This window comes from Balaenoptera physalus (genome assembly GCF_965194825.1).
Source record: "Balaenoptera physalus genome assembly, chromosome: 1".
Lineage (NCBI taxonomy): Eukaryota > Metazoa > Chordata > Mammalia > Artiodactyla > Balaenopteridae > Balaenoptera > Balaenoptera physalus.
In genome coordinates, this window is record NC_138882.1 from 141,798,350 (window position 1) to 141,814,187 (window position 15,838).

General features: G+C 34.2%; 1 protein-coding gene and 2 pseudogenes across 7 annotated transcripts in view; all 3 read right to left on the bottom strand.

Annotated features, from left to right (window-relative positions):
- Positions 1-15,838, bottom strand: part of LOC309656812 (keratin, type II cytoskeletal 8 pseudogene) — a 411,180-nt pseudogene that overhangs the window by 302,942 nt on the left and 92,400 nt on the right. The window lies entirely within an intron of this gene.
- Positions 3,858-6,761, bottom strand: LOC309656918 (glycerophosphodiester phosphodiesterase 1 pseudogene; annotated as a pseudogene). The gene has a single exon. The product of its transcript is annotated as a glycerophosphodiester phosphodiesterase 1 pseudogene (transcript).
- Positions 6,862-15,838, bottom strand: part of EFCAB7 (EF-hand calcium binding domain 7) — a 49,721-nt gene continuing 40,744 nt past the window's right edge. For 4 of the 5 annotated variants that reach the window (XM_082453575.1, XM_082453577.1, XM_082453574.1 and 1 more), the window contains 3 exons: positions 9,528-9,737; positions 8,151-8,258; positions 6,862-7,128 (listed from right to left, as the gene is read on the bottom strand). In XM_082453575.1, coding sequence (XP_082309701.1) covers positions 7,054-7,128; positions 8,151-8,258; positions 9,528-9,737 — 393 coding nt within the window. In that variant the 3' untranslated portion in view covers positions 6,862-7,053. The other variant, XM_082453578.1, reaches the window with a different exon arrangement.

Sequence of the window (15,838 nt, forward strand, 5' to 3'; positions counted from 1 at the left end):
CGCAACAAGAGAAGCCACCGCAATGAGAAGCCCGCGCACTGCAATGAAGAGTAGCCCCCGCTCACCAAAACTAGAGAAAGCCCGCATGCAGCAATGAAGACCCAATGCAGCCAAAAATAAATGAATAAAATAAATTTATTTAAAAAAAAAACTCACAGAAAAAAAAGTATTAGATGTAAAGTAGAAGCTCAACAGGGCCTAGAGATCAGAGTGCACTCTGTAGCATTGTCTCTGCAGGGCCCAACAAACAGTTGTTTACCAAGCGTTTGCATTTGTGTTTCCAACTCCACTTGAACTGCCCTCCTTTGAAGTCCCAAACCACCACCCTCAACATCCTCTTTTGTCTTTAGCTGATACGGTTTTTAAGGGAGGGCTTTGGCCATTTTAGTGAGCTGTTCAGTTTTCCTGATTCTCTCCCACATTATTAAACTTTTGTTTGATTTTCTCCTATTAAAAGAAAGAAAGAAAGAAAGAAAGAAAGAAAGAAAGAAAGAAAGAAAGAAAGAAAGAAAGAAAGAAAGAAAGAAAGAAAGAAAGAAAGAAGGAAGGAAGGAAGGAAGGAAGGAAGGAAGGAAGGAAGGAAGGAAGGAAGGAAGGAAGGAAGGAAGGAAGGAAGGAAAGAAAGAAAGAAAGAAAGAAAGAAAGAAAGAAAGAAAGAAAGAAAGAAAGAAAGAAAGAAAGAAAGAAAGAAAGAAAGAAAGAAAGAAAAAGAAAGAAAGAAAGAAAGAAAGAAAGAAAGAAAGAAAGAAAGAAAGAAAGAAAGAAAGAAAGAAAGAAAGAAAGAAAGAAAATAGAAGCTCAAGAAGAGAATAGTTTCTTCTGCATTGGGGAAAGGTTTAAAGGCTTCATGAAGAATGAAGCATTTAAAAAATATATGTTAAAGGCCCAGTGTGTAATACTTGTTCACAATCTATCTTCTCTGATAGACTATATATAATGAGAGCAGGAACAATGTCTAGTTTGGTCACCTCTGTACATGCAGTAAATGAAGCAGTGCTCTATACATATTAGGCAATCAATAAGTATATGATTATTGACTTATTGCCTATGATATTAATAGGCAGAGATACAATACAGGAAATTGTAGGAAAAGTGAAAAACATGAGAAAATGCCTGAAATTTCCTCCTCCCCCTTCTAAATCCCTTTTATCCCTTCAAGTTCAGTTAAAGTTCTAGCTCATCTCCCTGATTCTTCCAGCCACACTAATCTTTCCAACTTGTCCAAACTGGTTCTACCAAACATGGTCTAATATTTTAGTGTAGTACTTCTCAATATTTTAAAGCCTATGACTCATTTCCTTTAATAGTTATTAAAATGTGCCTTTTCCCATTATTTAAATTTTAAAATACATTGTATTGCATGACTAAAAACAAATCAAAGCACTTGTCGGCTTCAAACCACACTTCTTTCATTCCTTCAGTCCTCCAAGAGAATCTTATCACCCCTCTCCCCTCAAATTGGGCAAGTCTTCCCTTCCTCTTCTGTTCCCGTACCCTAACTCATCCCTAGTTTATGCTTAATGATCAGTGTTTACTACTGTAATTTAAGACTTAATATCATTCCTTAGTAGGATAACATGTAACTCATTTCCTCAGCTCTTTCTTCTCCTGAGGACAGAGATCATGTCTACTACTTAAGTCTTGTAACAAATGCCATGTGTGCTAGATACTTGCTAATTTTATGTCCTTGTATACCATTCACCAGTCTACTTGTCTTCCAAAATTTTTACTGCTCTGCAAGGAAGAAAACAAGTCTTTTTGAAGAAGCTAAATCCAAACAATTTTTACAACAGATGTTTAGAAACGGCACAGAGAAATGTACTTTTTAGTAATGCTGCATATTCATATCTGTAATTACCAGAAAGGTTACAATGCTGGTATTCTGTAACTGGCACTATTGCATGGATATTATATGTTGACATTAGCCTCATACGGATGATTGAACTTAAGCTGGCCTTGAATTTAATTTAGATGATCTTGTGTTAAATTGTAGAGGAAAGAATAAAGTTAAGAATATGTATAATGCATAATAGGCATATGAGAATGCCTATTCTTCATCTTCCTTAGACAAGAATTAGCCATAGCTAATAAGTACAGACACTTCAATCAAAATCCTTTACCTCTTAGATTTTCAGCAACAATTCCTAGTCCCTGGCCCCTAAATTGTGTCTCCACATGAATCGCATCTACTTTCCCTAAATCAATTCCATTATTTGCCTTATTTTCCCTCAAATCTTTATGTAGTTCTTATTTTTTCCAGAAATTAAGCAAGGCCGAGTAGCAAAGATAGGCTTTATAATCCTATGTAAAGCTAGCAGGGCTATCTCTATATGTCCTTATATAATACTTGTAACTTCATGAATAAGTGAAGAGCCTTTTAAGAGCTGAAGATTTAGTATGCACTTTACACGTTAGAAATAATTTTTATATATTCTCTAATAAGAATGGGTGTATATGCCTGTGTATGGATGTATCCACAATATACAATATATTTCCCCAAAGCAGTCTTAGAAGTCATAAAGGACTTAATCCACTGCTGAGAAATATTATCAGTTCTCTCTCTCTGCGGCATATGTGTGCACTAATGAATAATGAAATAATATGCTCACCCTCTGGTGGTCAAAACCAGAAATACATTTCCATTTTCCTGGATTATATCCCAAATATGATCACTGTGGTATATTAAGTTTCTGCTTCCTATTTAACCTACACCAAAAATAGATCTAAAAGAAGGCCACTGGCTTAAAAAAAAAAAAAAACCACAGGTCTACTACAGTATGTAATGGAAAAATCAACAAAATTATTAAATATAGTAATTTAAGAATTACTTATGACAGCATTTGATAATTAACACTAATTTGGCTTTAAAATATCAGAACTGTAGAATTTTAGAGTAGGAAGGAATTACAGCGATCATTTAGCCATTTCCCCTCCCATTTAAAACTTAATGAAAAAAGATTTCATTTTGTTTTAGTTGTTTAATCTGTTTCATGTAATTAATTACATGAAAAACAAAGTCTGTATAAGTGGAATTGGATAGTAATGAGACCTTGTGTTTCTTTTCTTATGTTTCTATTTTTAACTTACAAATAGCCCAAGAACTAGGAAAAAATTATACCACATGTAAGTTTAAATTTTCTGCCCACTTTATTCAATCATCCAAAAAATATTTATTGTATATTATGGTTCCAATGGTATATGCTGGAATTGTAACTATCCCTGCTTTCAGCCTAGTGAAGGGTACAGATAAAACAGTAATTCCAGTATAGGATGCTGAGTGTGACCACAAAGAGTGAGCACAAAGTAATAGGGCCATCAAAGTGGTCTTGGTGGGGGCAGTAATCAAGAAAGGATTCTTGGGAAAACTGACATATTTGGTGAGACCTGAAGGAAGAAGAGGAAAAGGGGAAGGAAGACTTATTCTATGGGCAAGAAGGAAATATTACATCCAAAGGGCCTGAGGTGAGAGAGAATGAAGAAACTGAGAGAAGGTACAGAAGTATGGTTGGAAGAAGCCTGAAAAGGAATGGTCAGAGGTTGGAAGAAAATCTGGAGAATATGGTGTCAGAGAGATCAACAATATCTAACACTGGAGAGAAGACTTCAAAACATCCACTGTGTTTAATGATAAGGAAGTTATTGATGTCCTTGAAAAAAACAACCACTAGTTGAATTAACTGGAAAGAATGAATGGGAGTCAAAAAAGTAGGTATAGCAAACAATTCTTTCATGTCTTTTTGGTGTGAAGGGGAGGACAGAATAATGATAGAGACAGATGGGGAATGAGAGGTTTCTTAAAGATGAAAAGTCTAGAACACATATAAATAATGATGAAAAAAAAGCCAATTTCGAGGAAGTGTTTGTAGATAAAATTTATTCATGGGGAGCTTTAATGTAGATACCATGAAGATAGGAAGGGCACAGGAGAGACTTGGGGCATTTAGATGTCTTTTTCGTAAGTTGACTCCTTGTGCTTTTAAAATTAAACAACATGAAAAGTTACCTTTGAAAATGTAATAGTCAATCTGCACAAAACTACCCTGAAAAAGGGTAGCACTTCTTGAATTTAAAGAAAACATTCTTACATGTTAATCAACTTTATTTTAGTTGAATAAAGAATCATTATCAACCTATGAGTCTGGTATTTCAGGACTTGAATTAATTTTTTCTGGATATTCTAGTACCACAGTACTGAAGTAATCCTTAGAAAATCATTTACTTAAAGGTCAAAAAATGGAACCCAGCTTATTACAATCATTAACTAGCTGATTCCCTTGGATTTTCATTTACTTGGAAGAAAGTTTAACTTGAAACAAAATATCTTTCTTTTCTACTGAGTAATTGAAAATGGGACCCTAAGATAGCTGGGTTTTTTTCCCCTCTAATAAGTGAGTAATGGGAAGAAGAAAAAAGCCTTGGTATGTCTAAGTGGTGACAGTGGTGGAAGATTAGGCTTAAGTGCTCACTATTCTTTCTTGAGTCTCCATGTTCCAACGATACCACTTTATGTCACCTATCATCCTATTATAAAAAGCCTTTTTACAACTTGCTGCAAAGATAGCAACTTTGTCATAGGCTTTTGGTAACAGAGCCAGATAATTTATTTCCTGCAACTCAATACTTTGTGAAATAGAATATAGGGCCACATTTATTTGACTTACAAAGCATCTGGCAATTAATAAAATGCTTTCACATTGCATTTCTTTTTAAGACATCATCTGAAGAATTCAAACTGCTAGATAATGACAACCCATTTTACAGACATCTAATCAAGGGCCAAAAATCCAAGTGACATTTAAACTATGTGCTAGCATGTGCTGGGTAAAAATAATATACTGCTATACTGGTATTCATATTTCAAAAGCTGACATTTACTAGCCAAGTATTCTGTTACTGATATGGTTACACAGTTCTAAATTGCTTAATATAATTTTTCATGCACTGTACTACTTCATTAATTGCTATTTGATTTAATTTCTATTATTTCAAAATACATTTAATTAAAAAAACTCCACAAGTAAATCCATTAAACAATTTACTGTCAGAACAAAATATTCCTACTGTTGTGATTAGATTTTGGCTTCTTTAATACAAAAATTAATTTCTCCAAATTTTGCTTTAATTATATTTTCTCATGGGAAAACTAAATACAGTATATAATTAAATGGCTGTTTCTGCATTCACTTTTTTATTCCTTTTAATGATTTTTAGTGTGGTCACAAGTTTGACAGCCACAATACATTGATAACATAGCTGAATACAGTATTTGAAATAAATGTTACAGAAGCGTGGCAAGTTTTAAAATGTAAACTCTGAGTGATGGTGCATTTCCCATGCATTTGCATCTGTACCCCCAAATTTCACAACTCAGTCTGTGCTTATCCTCACCAGGTTAAGGTGTATGCCTCACTTAGGTTGTGGCAGGAGCTGTTGTGCCTTTTTGCAGACCCAGATTTTCAAGAGCAAGTGTTGAACTCAGGCATTCCATGGAGCATGTTGGCAACACCAGACTTTGCTTTGGTTCAGGTAAAAATGCAATTACTGACTATTACTTGTGTGAGCTACCTGATCTCCCAGGGTTTGGGCTAGCACAAGGGGTATTTTGATATCCCTGCATGAGACCAGCAGGCAGTTTCTGTACATGTTTCCTTGGGGAGGGGGTTGGGGGAGAGTCTAGAACTGATGTGCAGTCTTCCAACACACTGTCAGTGACAGAGCTGGAAGAAAGATGGGATTCATAGTAACTTTTTTCATCAAAGGTATTAACCGTCCAAGCAACAACCTGAATGCCTTTAGTTGACCACTTCTTCAAGTAGTTTGGGGATACAAAATCCTTTTGCATGAGGAAACCTGAAATTCCACACAGGTACCATAAGATATTACGTATGCTCCAAGCAAACGAAACATCTATTACCACAAACATGGATTGTATCCAGGGAGTATCATAGTCCCATCTGCTGTATGGCTAAGGTTCCAAGGTCTGTGAGTTAAAGCCATTACTACACTGTGATCTGTTTGTCTCATAGATAACTTCTGGCAAGAAAGAGCAAATAATACTACTATTGTATAGTTGAGGCAATTCCATACACGTTTTCTTCAGAACATCAGTAGCCATATTTGCATGGCCTTTGACATCAAAGAAGACTGTGACCTTATGGTTCAGGCACTCTGCTCCAGCTTCCCTCAGGGCAGGGATCTTCTCATCAGGGAAATTACGCCTGGATCTGTGATCTGCTGCAGGAGTAAACTTTCTAATTTGTTCAAGTGTCAAATCACACATCGACCAGTCCCATCAGTCGTTGTATCTACTTGTGCTACTGTGCATTAAGATAGCAATCTCATCAGAAGTAAACGCAACATCCAACTGTTCTCTGACTCATTGTGACTGCCACTGCCAATGGCAGAAACTCGGGCCTGGGGCTTGAGCGCCAGCAGAGCCCCGTGGGAGGGCACATGCTCAAGGCTGAAGAGGCGCAGCAGGAGATGGAGGCTGCCGGTGAAGAAGCAAGCGGTGAAGGGGCTGCACGCCACCAGCCACAGCAGCAGCAGCAGGAAGGAGGACTCCTGGTCCTCTCACAGCCACATGCCTGTGACTATACCGGTGAGGACAGGAGTCCTGGATCCACTGGGCTCCTTGGACAGGCCAGAGTACAGGGATAAAGCACAAGGCACTCACTGCAGCTTGCCCATTTACATTTTATTCCAGGATTTTTTTGATAAATAAATCAAAAGTGTATAGGATTTTATAGAATTCATTGAGTATTACTTTTTAAAAGCTTACCTGTACTTTGATTTCAATTTACTAGTCATAAATGAAATATGCCCAGATTTCCCATTAAATTAATAAGGCCACACGTTAAAAAAATTATTTCTATTTTAATAATAAAGTATATAATATGGACATGAAATGTAAATGCATACAAATGAAATAGATTATTATGTACATCAGTTAAATTCATTAGCATTTTGTTGATCAACAAATAACAGACTAAACTTGAAATAATTCTTCTTAGTTTGATAGTCTCAAGCAAAATTATTTCCTAAAAACAGTATTTAAGATATAAGGGAATACACACAATAATATATCCATTCTTGTCGTTCATTCAGAGGCATTACATGTTGACAAACCTGCATATAAAAATAGAAAGCCTTTACCTTCCTTTTATATACTGTAATTTTGGGCTAATTTTTCAATAGGACAACATTTCTAGAACCTATGTAAAAAATATATCTGTGCAGATAAAATTCTTTAATATTTGTCCTTAGCAGGGACCTGCAATCTATGATCTGATGTCTAACAGGATAATCCAGCCTAAATTCTATGTAATATAGTATTTGGTAGTTGGTATTTGTGAATGTGGGTAAAGAGGAGTGGTAGAAAGGGAAGTAAATATTCTTTCCTCTCTAAGCCTAGAACATATTAAAAAAACCATGATTGGGATAACAGAAAAGATAAACTCTTCTTATCCTGTTTTAGCATGTTTTAGGATTTCACTGACAGTATGGAGAAAAAAAGGGAAAAAATAGAAAGTTTTTTCCTTTTTCCCTTGACTAAACTAGTTTCAGGGTCTACTGATCTCTCCCTGCCTTTGAACTCCTGGCTAAATCAGAAACCCAGAGTTCTGCTAACACCAGAGCTTCAGCTATTCCTAGCTCTTGACTTAGTTGGTTATATAAAACTCACAGGCATTTTCTCTTTTAGGTTACCTCAGAAAATCTTAATAATGTAGATAAAAATATTTTGAGTTATCAAAAGTCCTACTACTATTAACACTACTTTGTATTTCTATATAATATTCAATAGTGCTTTCACATATATCATTTTATTTTTATCTTTACATTAATTTTGTGAAGTACCTAAAACTGGTGACATTACATTAATTTTACACTTAAAGAGACTGAAACAAACAAAAAAGAGACTGAAACAGAGAAGTTAAGTGAATGTCCCATAATCACTGAACCAAATAGTGAGAACTGGATTAGAACCAGTCTCCTATCTCATAGTACAGGATGGTACTAATACAAATATCATACTTAAAATAATTTTCTACTTTATTTCATATCTACATATTTATCCATAACATTAATAGCAAAAATGTTTTTTTCAAATTGATAAAACAAAAGGCTTTAATAAGAAAACAATGCATTACCATTGTAGATTTTGGTGCCACTTCTACTGCAAATATGTCAAGTCCTCTGTTGTTTACACAGTTTTTACTCAGCTCGTTGTTGATGTGAATAATCACTTTATTATCTGACTATAAAAGAAAGATTTTATAAGTTGCTAGTCCTTTCTTTACTAAATACATACAAACAAAACGATAATTGCAAAACACTTTGCAAGTCTTGTGATAGAGATATTCACAGGGTTCTACAGAAACAAAGAAGACATCATAGAAACACAGAAACATTAGCTCAGACTAAATCTAAATCCTAGTTATCCTTCAAATCCTATACACATGTTTAAGTCCCACATCACAGTTCCCTTCCCCCTAATCACAAACCCTTCCCCAACTTCTATAGTCCAAACTAACATCAAGTACAAGAGATGCAAATACAGTTGAATTCCTATTGCACATACAAACAGTACTATGTAATTTAACATTTAACTGTTGTTTCAAGAGTATTAATTTTGCCTTTACAACTAGCCCATAAACTCCTTGACAGCAGAGACCATGTTATACTTTCTAGTGGCCCCTATTGTGACTATGAGAGTTACATAATATATATTCACATTGACTCAATACTCAGCCAAATCTTAAGCACTTTAAGAAATTTATGGCAGGCATAAAAATAATGTAAATCTCACCCAGGAACTAAAAGAAATAAGCCAACAGTTCTAAAAACCTAGCCATCTTGAGTAAGATTTTATAAAAATTTATAATTTCTAGAAAACTCAGTATATCTGACTTTAAGAATTTATGTGTGTATTCTCTTGACCTGCAATATCAATAGTAGCAGAGAAGATGGCCAAAGCCAGAAATAATTGGCTTGATAAAAACAGGTCCTGGACAGTAGAATATATTTAATTAGATAAAATGATGATAATCTGTAGGATTTCTGATACTGCAAAGTTTGTATAAAACAGTTGGGCTACATTCTTTTCTTTACTTTGTTTATATTTCTTTAAAACATGATGTCCATTGTTTAAAATAGGTATGTTATGTGTGAAGACTTTTAGTAACAAACTAAATAAAATATTTTGTACCCAGCTTATGCTCTATCTTCATAGATCTCCAAATATTTAATTTTCATAATATTTTAAGAGAAAAACAATTGTCTCATAAAGAAACACAAAAAATAAATATCTAATAAATAAAGTAAATATTATATACCTTAAAAATATATAAAAATTATCATGCCCAGTTTGAGTTAGAAACTCAAAAAGAAAAAAGAATAAATTGACTATTATAGATATTATTAATGTAATGGGGTATTTAATTACTATGCAAGAATAGGGTGAGAAGGAAGATGGAACATAGTAGCAAACATTGCTGTTATGAGGAGAACCACCTCATAACTGATACCTTGTTTTCAATAACTGACGTTATCCAGGTGTCACACTTATAAGTATGTACAATTATATTTTCATAGCCATCCATTACTTTGGCATCGCCTTTGTTAAGAACAGATTTACAAATGGCCTTCTCAAGTTGCCCACTGCATGCCTCCATATGGACAGTTTTAATTCTTGGCTTGCATTTGTCTGCATAGATATCGATGACAAATGGGCATGCCTGAAATGAAAAATAAATCAAACCTTGTTTTAGCCTTTTGATAGAATTTAAATTATTTATTATTAATATGTTTATCATATGACTTAAGAAGATACTTTCTAGCTTGTCCTTCTGATACACATTTATGAGGAAAATTTTAGTACTATGAATTGATTAATAAAAAAGCATGAAATTCTGATTTTTTGGTTGCACATTAACTGATAATGTTCATAGAAAAGGAAAGAAACCTCCTTTACGCCAACCCCTCCATTTGCTCTAAAGCTAACTCATGTCATATTAGTTACTTAATTTCCTTTCCTAACTACAGAAAGACTACAGAAAGAATTCATCAACAGGCTCTAAAGAAATTATGTGAAACTCAATACACGAATATACAGCACCAAAAATAACTAAGTGTAGAAAAATTAATTCACACAGTTTATAGTTAGTGTAAAAGCACCTTTAAAAATCTGAGATCTAAAGAGATTTTCTGCATTTGGAAATAGATTTTTCTAATGTCTACTCTTTAGTCTCTACCGTAGCCTACAAGATACTGCACACGGTAGCCTCTCTATACAGCCCAGTCTCCTGCCTTGCAGGAGATGTTCCAGTTACTCTGCTCTTTCATATCCTAGAACAAATAAAGCTCCTTCCTGTGTCAGGGATTTCGTATGTAGTATTCTCCCTGCTTAGAAGATTCATACCTTTTCACATATATGTCTCATCCTCCTCTTTCAGGTTTAAGCTTAAGTGTCACTTCTGCAGAGAGAGTGGCTCTGGTCCCCCAATCTCCTTCATTCCCCCACTGTTCTCTACTTTGGCCACTGGCTTGTTTCCTTTAAAACACTTTTGAAATGATTTTATTAATTTTGCATTTACTTAGTCATCCTCCTTCATGGAATGTCCATGAGGGCAGAATTTTTGACTATTTTATTCATCACTGTGCCTCTTTATTACAAGCTTACTTTCTGTAGGCATTAAAATGTATTCATTGAGTAAATGAATGAATTCACACACATTGATGATCAACTTTTTATTATGGGGACAAAAGATAAAAGTCTGAACTTAGTAGAACAATATACATTTTTTTTTTAAAAAGTTTAAAAATATTTAATGACTCCAACCTTTGGCAATAATAAAGTCACCTTTTTAAGAGATAGTAGACTGAAAAATCGTTGGAAAAGAAAGCAGAAGATCTGAGTTTGTAATTGGGTTTTGCCATTTACTAGCTTCGTGATCTGGGGAAGTCACTTCACTTCTATGAGGCTCGGTTTCTTCATTGAGAAGGTGGGGATAAACAGTATATATCCTGCCAAGAGTTGCTAGAAATATCTAATAGGTAATATGTGTCAAAATATTTCACAATATAGAATTCTAAAAAAAACTGTAATAATTATGATTATGGCATTTTAAAGGTTTAATTTATTTTTTCAGTACTGAATAGATTCTGGTATTATTTTACCATTTTTCAAGTCTTGCTTATTTGTTTTATTCAACGAAAGAGTATCAATATTACATTCAGATCTCACTGACCGCAAACATCTTAAAGTCTTTGTTAAAGACGTATTCCCTAAAATTTTTAAATAAAATCTTATCTACTCTAAAAATGGTGCCCTTTAACTGTATTGTTTTTTTCTGTTCATGGACTTGATCTTTTATTTACTTATCTTTTTTATCCTACTAAGTTAATATAGGAAGCATACAATAAGGAAGAAAACAATTCATTGTAAATTGGTAATTGTAAAAATATTAACAATATATAATAAGGAAGACGGGGAAGACGGTAATAAAAAAGCCTAGATTAAGGCATGCTACTAAAATTTTGCACAAAGTGTGGCTCTTAGCTACCTGTTAGCCAAGATAAAAGTGAAATAGAGTGTATTACATAGCTCTCAATATATAAAAAAACGAAGGAAATTTTTCCCAGTTCTGAATTCCAAAAGGAATTTATACCATGAAATTCTTTTTTAAAAAAGAAGAGAAGGAGGGGCTTCCCTGGTGGCGCAGTGGTGGAGAATCCGCCTGCCAATGCAGGGGACACGGGTTCGAGCCCTGGTCTGGGAAGATCCCACGTGCCGCGGAGCAACTGGGCCCGTGAGCCACAACTACTGAGCCTGCGCGTCTGGAGCCTGTGCTCCGCAACAAGAGAGGCCGCGATAGTGAGAGGCCCGCGCACCGCGATGAAGAGCGGCCCCCGCTCGCCGCAACTGGAGAAAGCCCTCGCACAGAAACGAAGACCCAACACAGCCAAAAAATTAATTAATTAATTAATTAATTATTTAAAAAATAAGTAAAAAGAAGAGAAGGAATAAAAGGAAAAAAACTAGGCATACGTTTTGCTTATCAACGTCCAATAAAGAATAAATCATTGTTATGGTGACATAGGGGCAATGCTCTTGCAGGAGGAACAATAAAGAAGTTATGCTGCTCTTTGAAAGAGGATCTGCCTTTATAAGTTGATAGAGAGAGTGGATAACCTATAATTCTAAAATTGAATTAGGGGGTTTAATAAGAAAAAATAAAGTAAAAGTGACTGGCTGTACCTGATTGTAGAGGAAAAAAATAAGACAAACTGAGAGTATATAGTAACTTATAGAATGCTTAAAATAAACTAAACTTTGGTTTACTAAAACCAATTAATGAGATTTCAAACAAACCTAAGCCCTTTCCTAAATCCTAACCTGTAGCTGATACTTTGGTTAGTCTTTGTGACACAATACCTACTAATTTAATAGGTGGGATCAAAATATAGCTCATTTAGACATTAGATTACTTACATAATATATGACTCAAGAAATTGCCAAAAAAATAGCTATGGTTCCTGAATCCTTATGGGCAAAAGACTCTACAGACATATTCAAACCAATTAGAACACAGCTCATAAGATTTTAAATGGATTCTTCCTAAATTATCATAAAACTTTCTTCTTTTCTTTTTTTTTTTTTTTTTTTACAAACATGAAAATGTTAGGTCATGCTCTAGGTATATTAACTCAGTAACATAGCACACATCAAAGAACCGTTGCCTATCAAAGCCAATACCTTAATTGAACAAGCTCATTGTCTCAGAGCACTTACAGGTATCAGTCAAAACTAAATCAGTCCAAATACCTTCAGATTTTGTATGAATCCTTTAAATAATATGTTATCACATGTGTATATCCCTATCATTAATGGAAGCATTCAATATTTTTATACCAATTAATTAATTATGAATTATTACTTTCTCCCTATATTACCATCTGCTGATTTAATACTTTCAATCCAACAACTCTATAACCCTTACTGAATGAGGAGAATCTCCTCATTATGATTCTGTAAATCAAGAAGTATCCATGCCCAGAAAAAAATTTTGGATGCTTCAATACCAAATCCTGACTTAATATTGTTTGTTGATGGGGTTATATTAAAAAAATAAAAAGGACAATACCAGGCTTGACATACAATAAGTAGCTTAGTCTCTTTTGTAAAATCTATTTCCTTACCATGAAATAGCTTAGCTCAAATGATTAAATTATGGCTCTCTCTAAGGCATACCAAATCACTAGAAGAAGAGAGTAAAATACATATAAGCTAACAGCTAGTATGCTTTTAGAATAATTGACTTTTAAAAAATGTTATAGAAAAAAACAAGGTTTTTTTTGTGCTTTCTCAAGTACTCTTTAAAAATGAACAACAAATGCATTTTTTGATACCTAAAATAATTGCTATCATAAAGGAAGAGACAGTAAAAGAAGTTCTATAGAAGCTAATATCTATACTATAGATACCACAGAAATACTTTAGAAGTACTATACAAATACTTTTAACACACCATTATATTAAACAGACTACTCTGACTAAAGTCCTTATGTAAAAGCATTGTAAGAATAACAAAATAAAATCCATGGAAAAAAAAAATCCATGGAAAAGTTCAAGGATTCCATCGTAGATATACAAATTTTGGCCTCCCAAATTCTGAAAAGAAACAATGGGTACAATCAGGTTATAAGAACCACGAGGATTAAGATCTGACAAAACCAAAATAGCCACCTGGACTATAAAAATAAAGGATTAAATCCTCTGTGAAACAATTCATTCCAATAGGGACAAACTGGCTATAATATCAAACACTAAGGAAAAAACCTTCATAGGATGATGAAGGATAAAGTCAGTCCATGCTTTATTTGTAACTAAATTAACCTAGAAAAATTGAGGGACATGAACTGAGACTATGCTCTAAAAGACTCTGGGCATTTCCAAATTGAATTTCTACAGTTGCCTCTCCTGCTATGGTTTCTGAATATGTCGTACTAATAATAGCACATTTCTTTTCAGAATGGATCAAAATATTTCCCTGTTGAAAGGTCACAACCATCATGACTGCCTAGGACATTCCAATTTACTGATCCCATGACAAGGGACACATTTAACTGGAACAATTAGTCATAAATTTGGATTATGTAAGGCTTTGCTCCTTACTCAAAACATTTTTGTCTTTATCATTCCCAAATCTCTGGGAAAACGATAAGGGCCTTAACAGAATTAGAAAGATACATCCTTTAAAGATCCTAAAGTGAGGTTTTCCAGAGAACCTCCAGAAGCCAGCAGTACACAGAATTAACTGCTAACCCAAAAACCTTTCAATAAGCACATGACCATATGAAGTAAGAAGCTTCCTCTCGAGACCACTGGAGCAAGATTCTTCTATAGGTTACAGTCTTCTTTGAACACTCTTGTTTATTCATAGCTTTCCTCTTTACTGATTTAAGGGTATATATGTCTGACTTAGCCTATCATGTTCTCCTTATTAGTAATACTGACTTTCCTAAGTCTAGGCTTTAAGGAAAATATGTTTGAACTATGAGAAATAAAAATGCAATATTTATTATTTGTCACAGCACCAAGAAACAATATACCTACAATCCCACAAAGGATGATTACATGACTTGTGCAGCTTCTATGTGGAAATCAGACTATTTAATGCCAACCCAGAACCAAGGTAAATTATTTTGTACAGCTATTAGTTAGGCCATTCCAAGGGCATGACCCTCCAATACCCTCAGTGGGTTATATTTCCTTACATACACCCCAAAAGAATAAAACCCTTTCTGCAAAAGACTCCTGAAGATAGTAAGCCAATGCACAGCAGTTATGCCACTCCGCATGATCACCAAAAAATTGCTCCTTCATTTTGGTTGACACAGTAATTAATATAGCCTAAGCCCTGGGGGCACAACAAGCCAGTTGAGTTAAATTCTTTAACTCAAACAGGTATAGATAATAAAAAAGCCTGACTTTCTTTTGAACAATCAGGGAGGCGTCTGAACTAATGCTAATACTTCAGGTTGTACCTGGATTAACACTAGAAGTAAAACTAACTAAAACTACAAAAGGCTATAAAAAATAGACTTAGGGAGTCCTTGGGACTTTTCTCGGCCAAGTCTGGAAAATCTGGGGTCATGATTCTGGAGTGCCCTTCAGTCCTTTCTTATAATACTTCTAGTTGTACTTGTCTCAGAGTTTAATGTTGTCCAGAATCTTAAAATGCTTCAGTAACTTAAAAAGTTACTTTCCCAACAGATGACTTAAAGGCAAAAACAGGATGAAATCATGATACACACACAAACTGAAAATTAGATCTCCACAGAGGAAACCTCTTCAAAGAGAATCAACATCAGTGGTTGAGTGAATCTTTGATGGTTTTTTCTGCAGCCTTAGCTGGATGAAAATCAAAAGGAAAGACTGGGAATAAAAAAGTGCCCATAAACTTATGAAAAAACTGATTATTCTGTTGTCATGGTAATGAGTAGTCATCAGAACTTGTTTTTTTCTTTAATATATATTTAATTTTTATAAGTAAAATAGTTAATTTACAATGTTGTGTTAGTTTCTGGTGTACAGCAAAGTGATTCAGTTATATACGTATATATATCTATAAACACACAGATATGTACGTATATATTATATACATATATTTTTCATATTCTTTTCTGTTATAGTTTATTACAAGATATTGAATAGAGTTCTTTGTTCCATACAGTTGGATCTTGTTGTTTATCTATTTTATATGCAGTGGTTTATCTATTTTATATATATAGTAGTTTGCTAATCCCAAACTCCTAATAATTTACCCCTACCCCC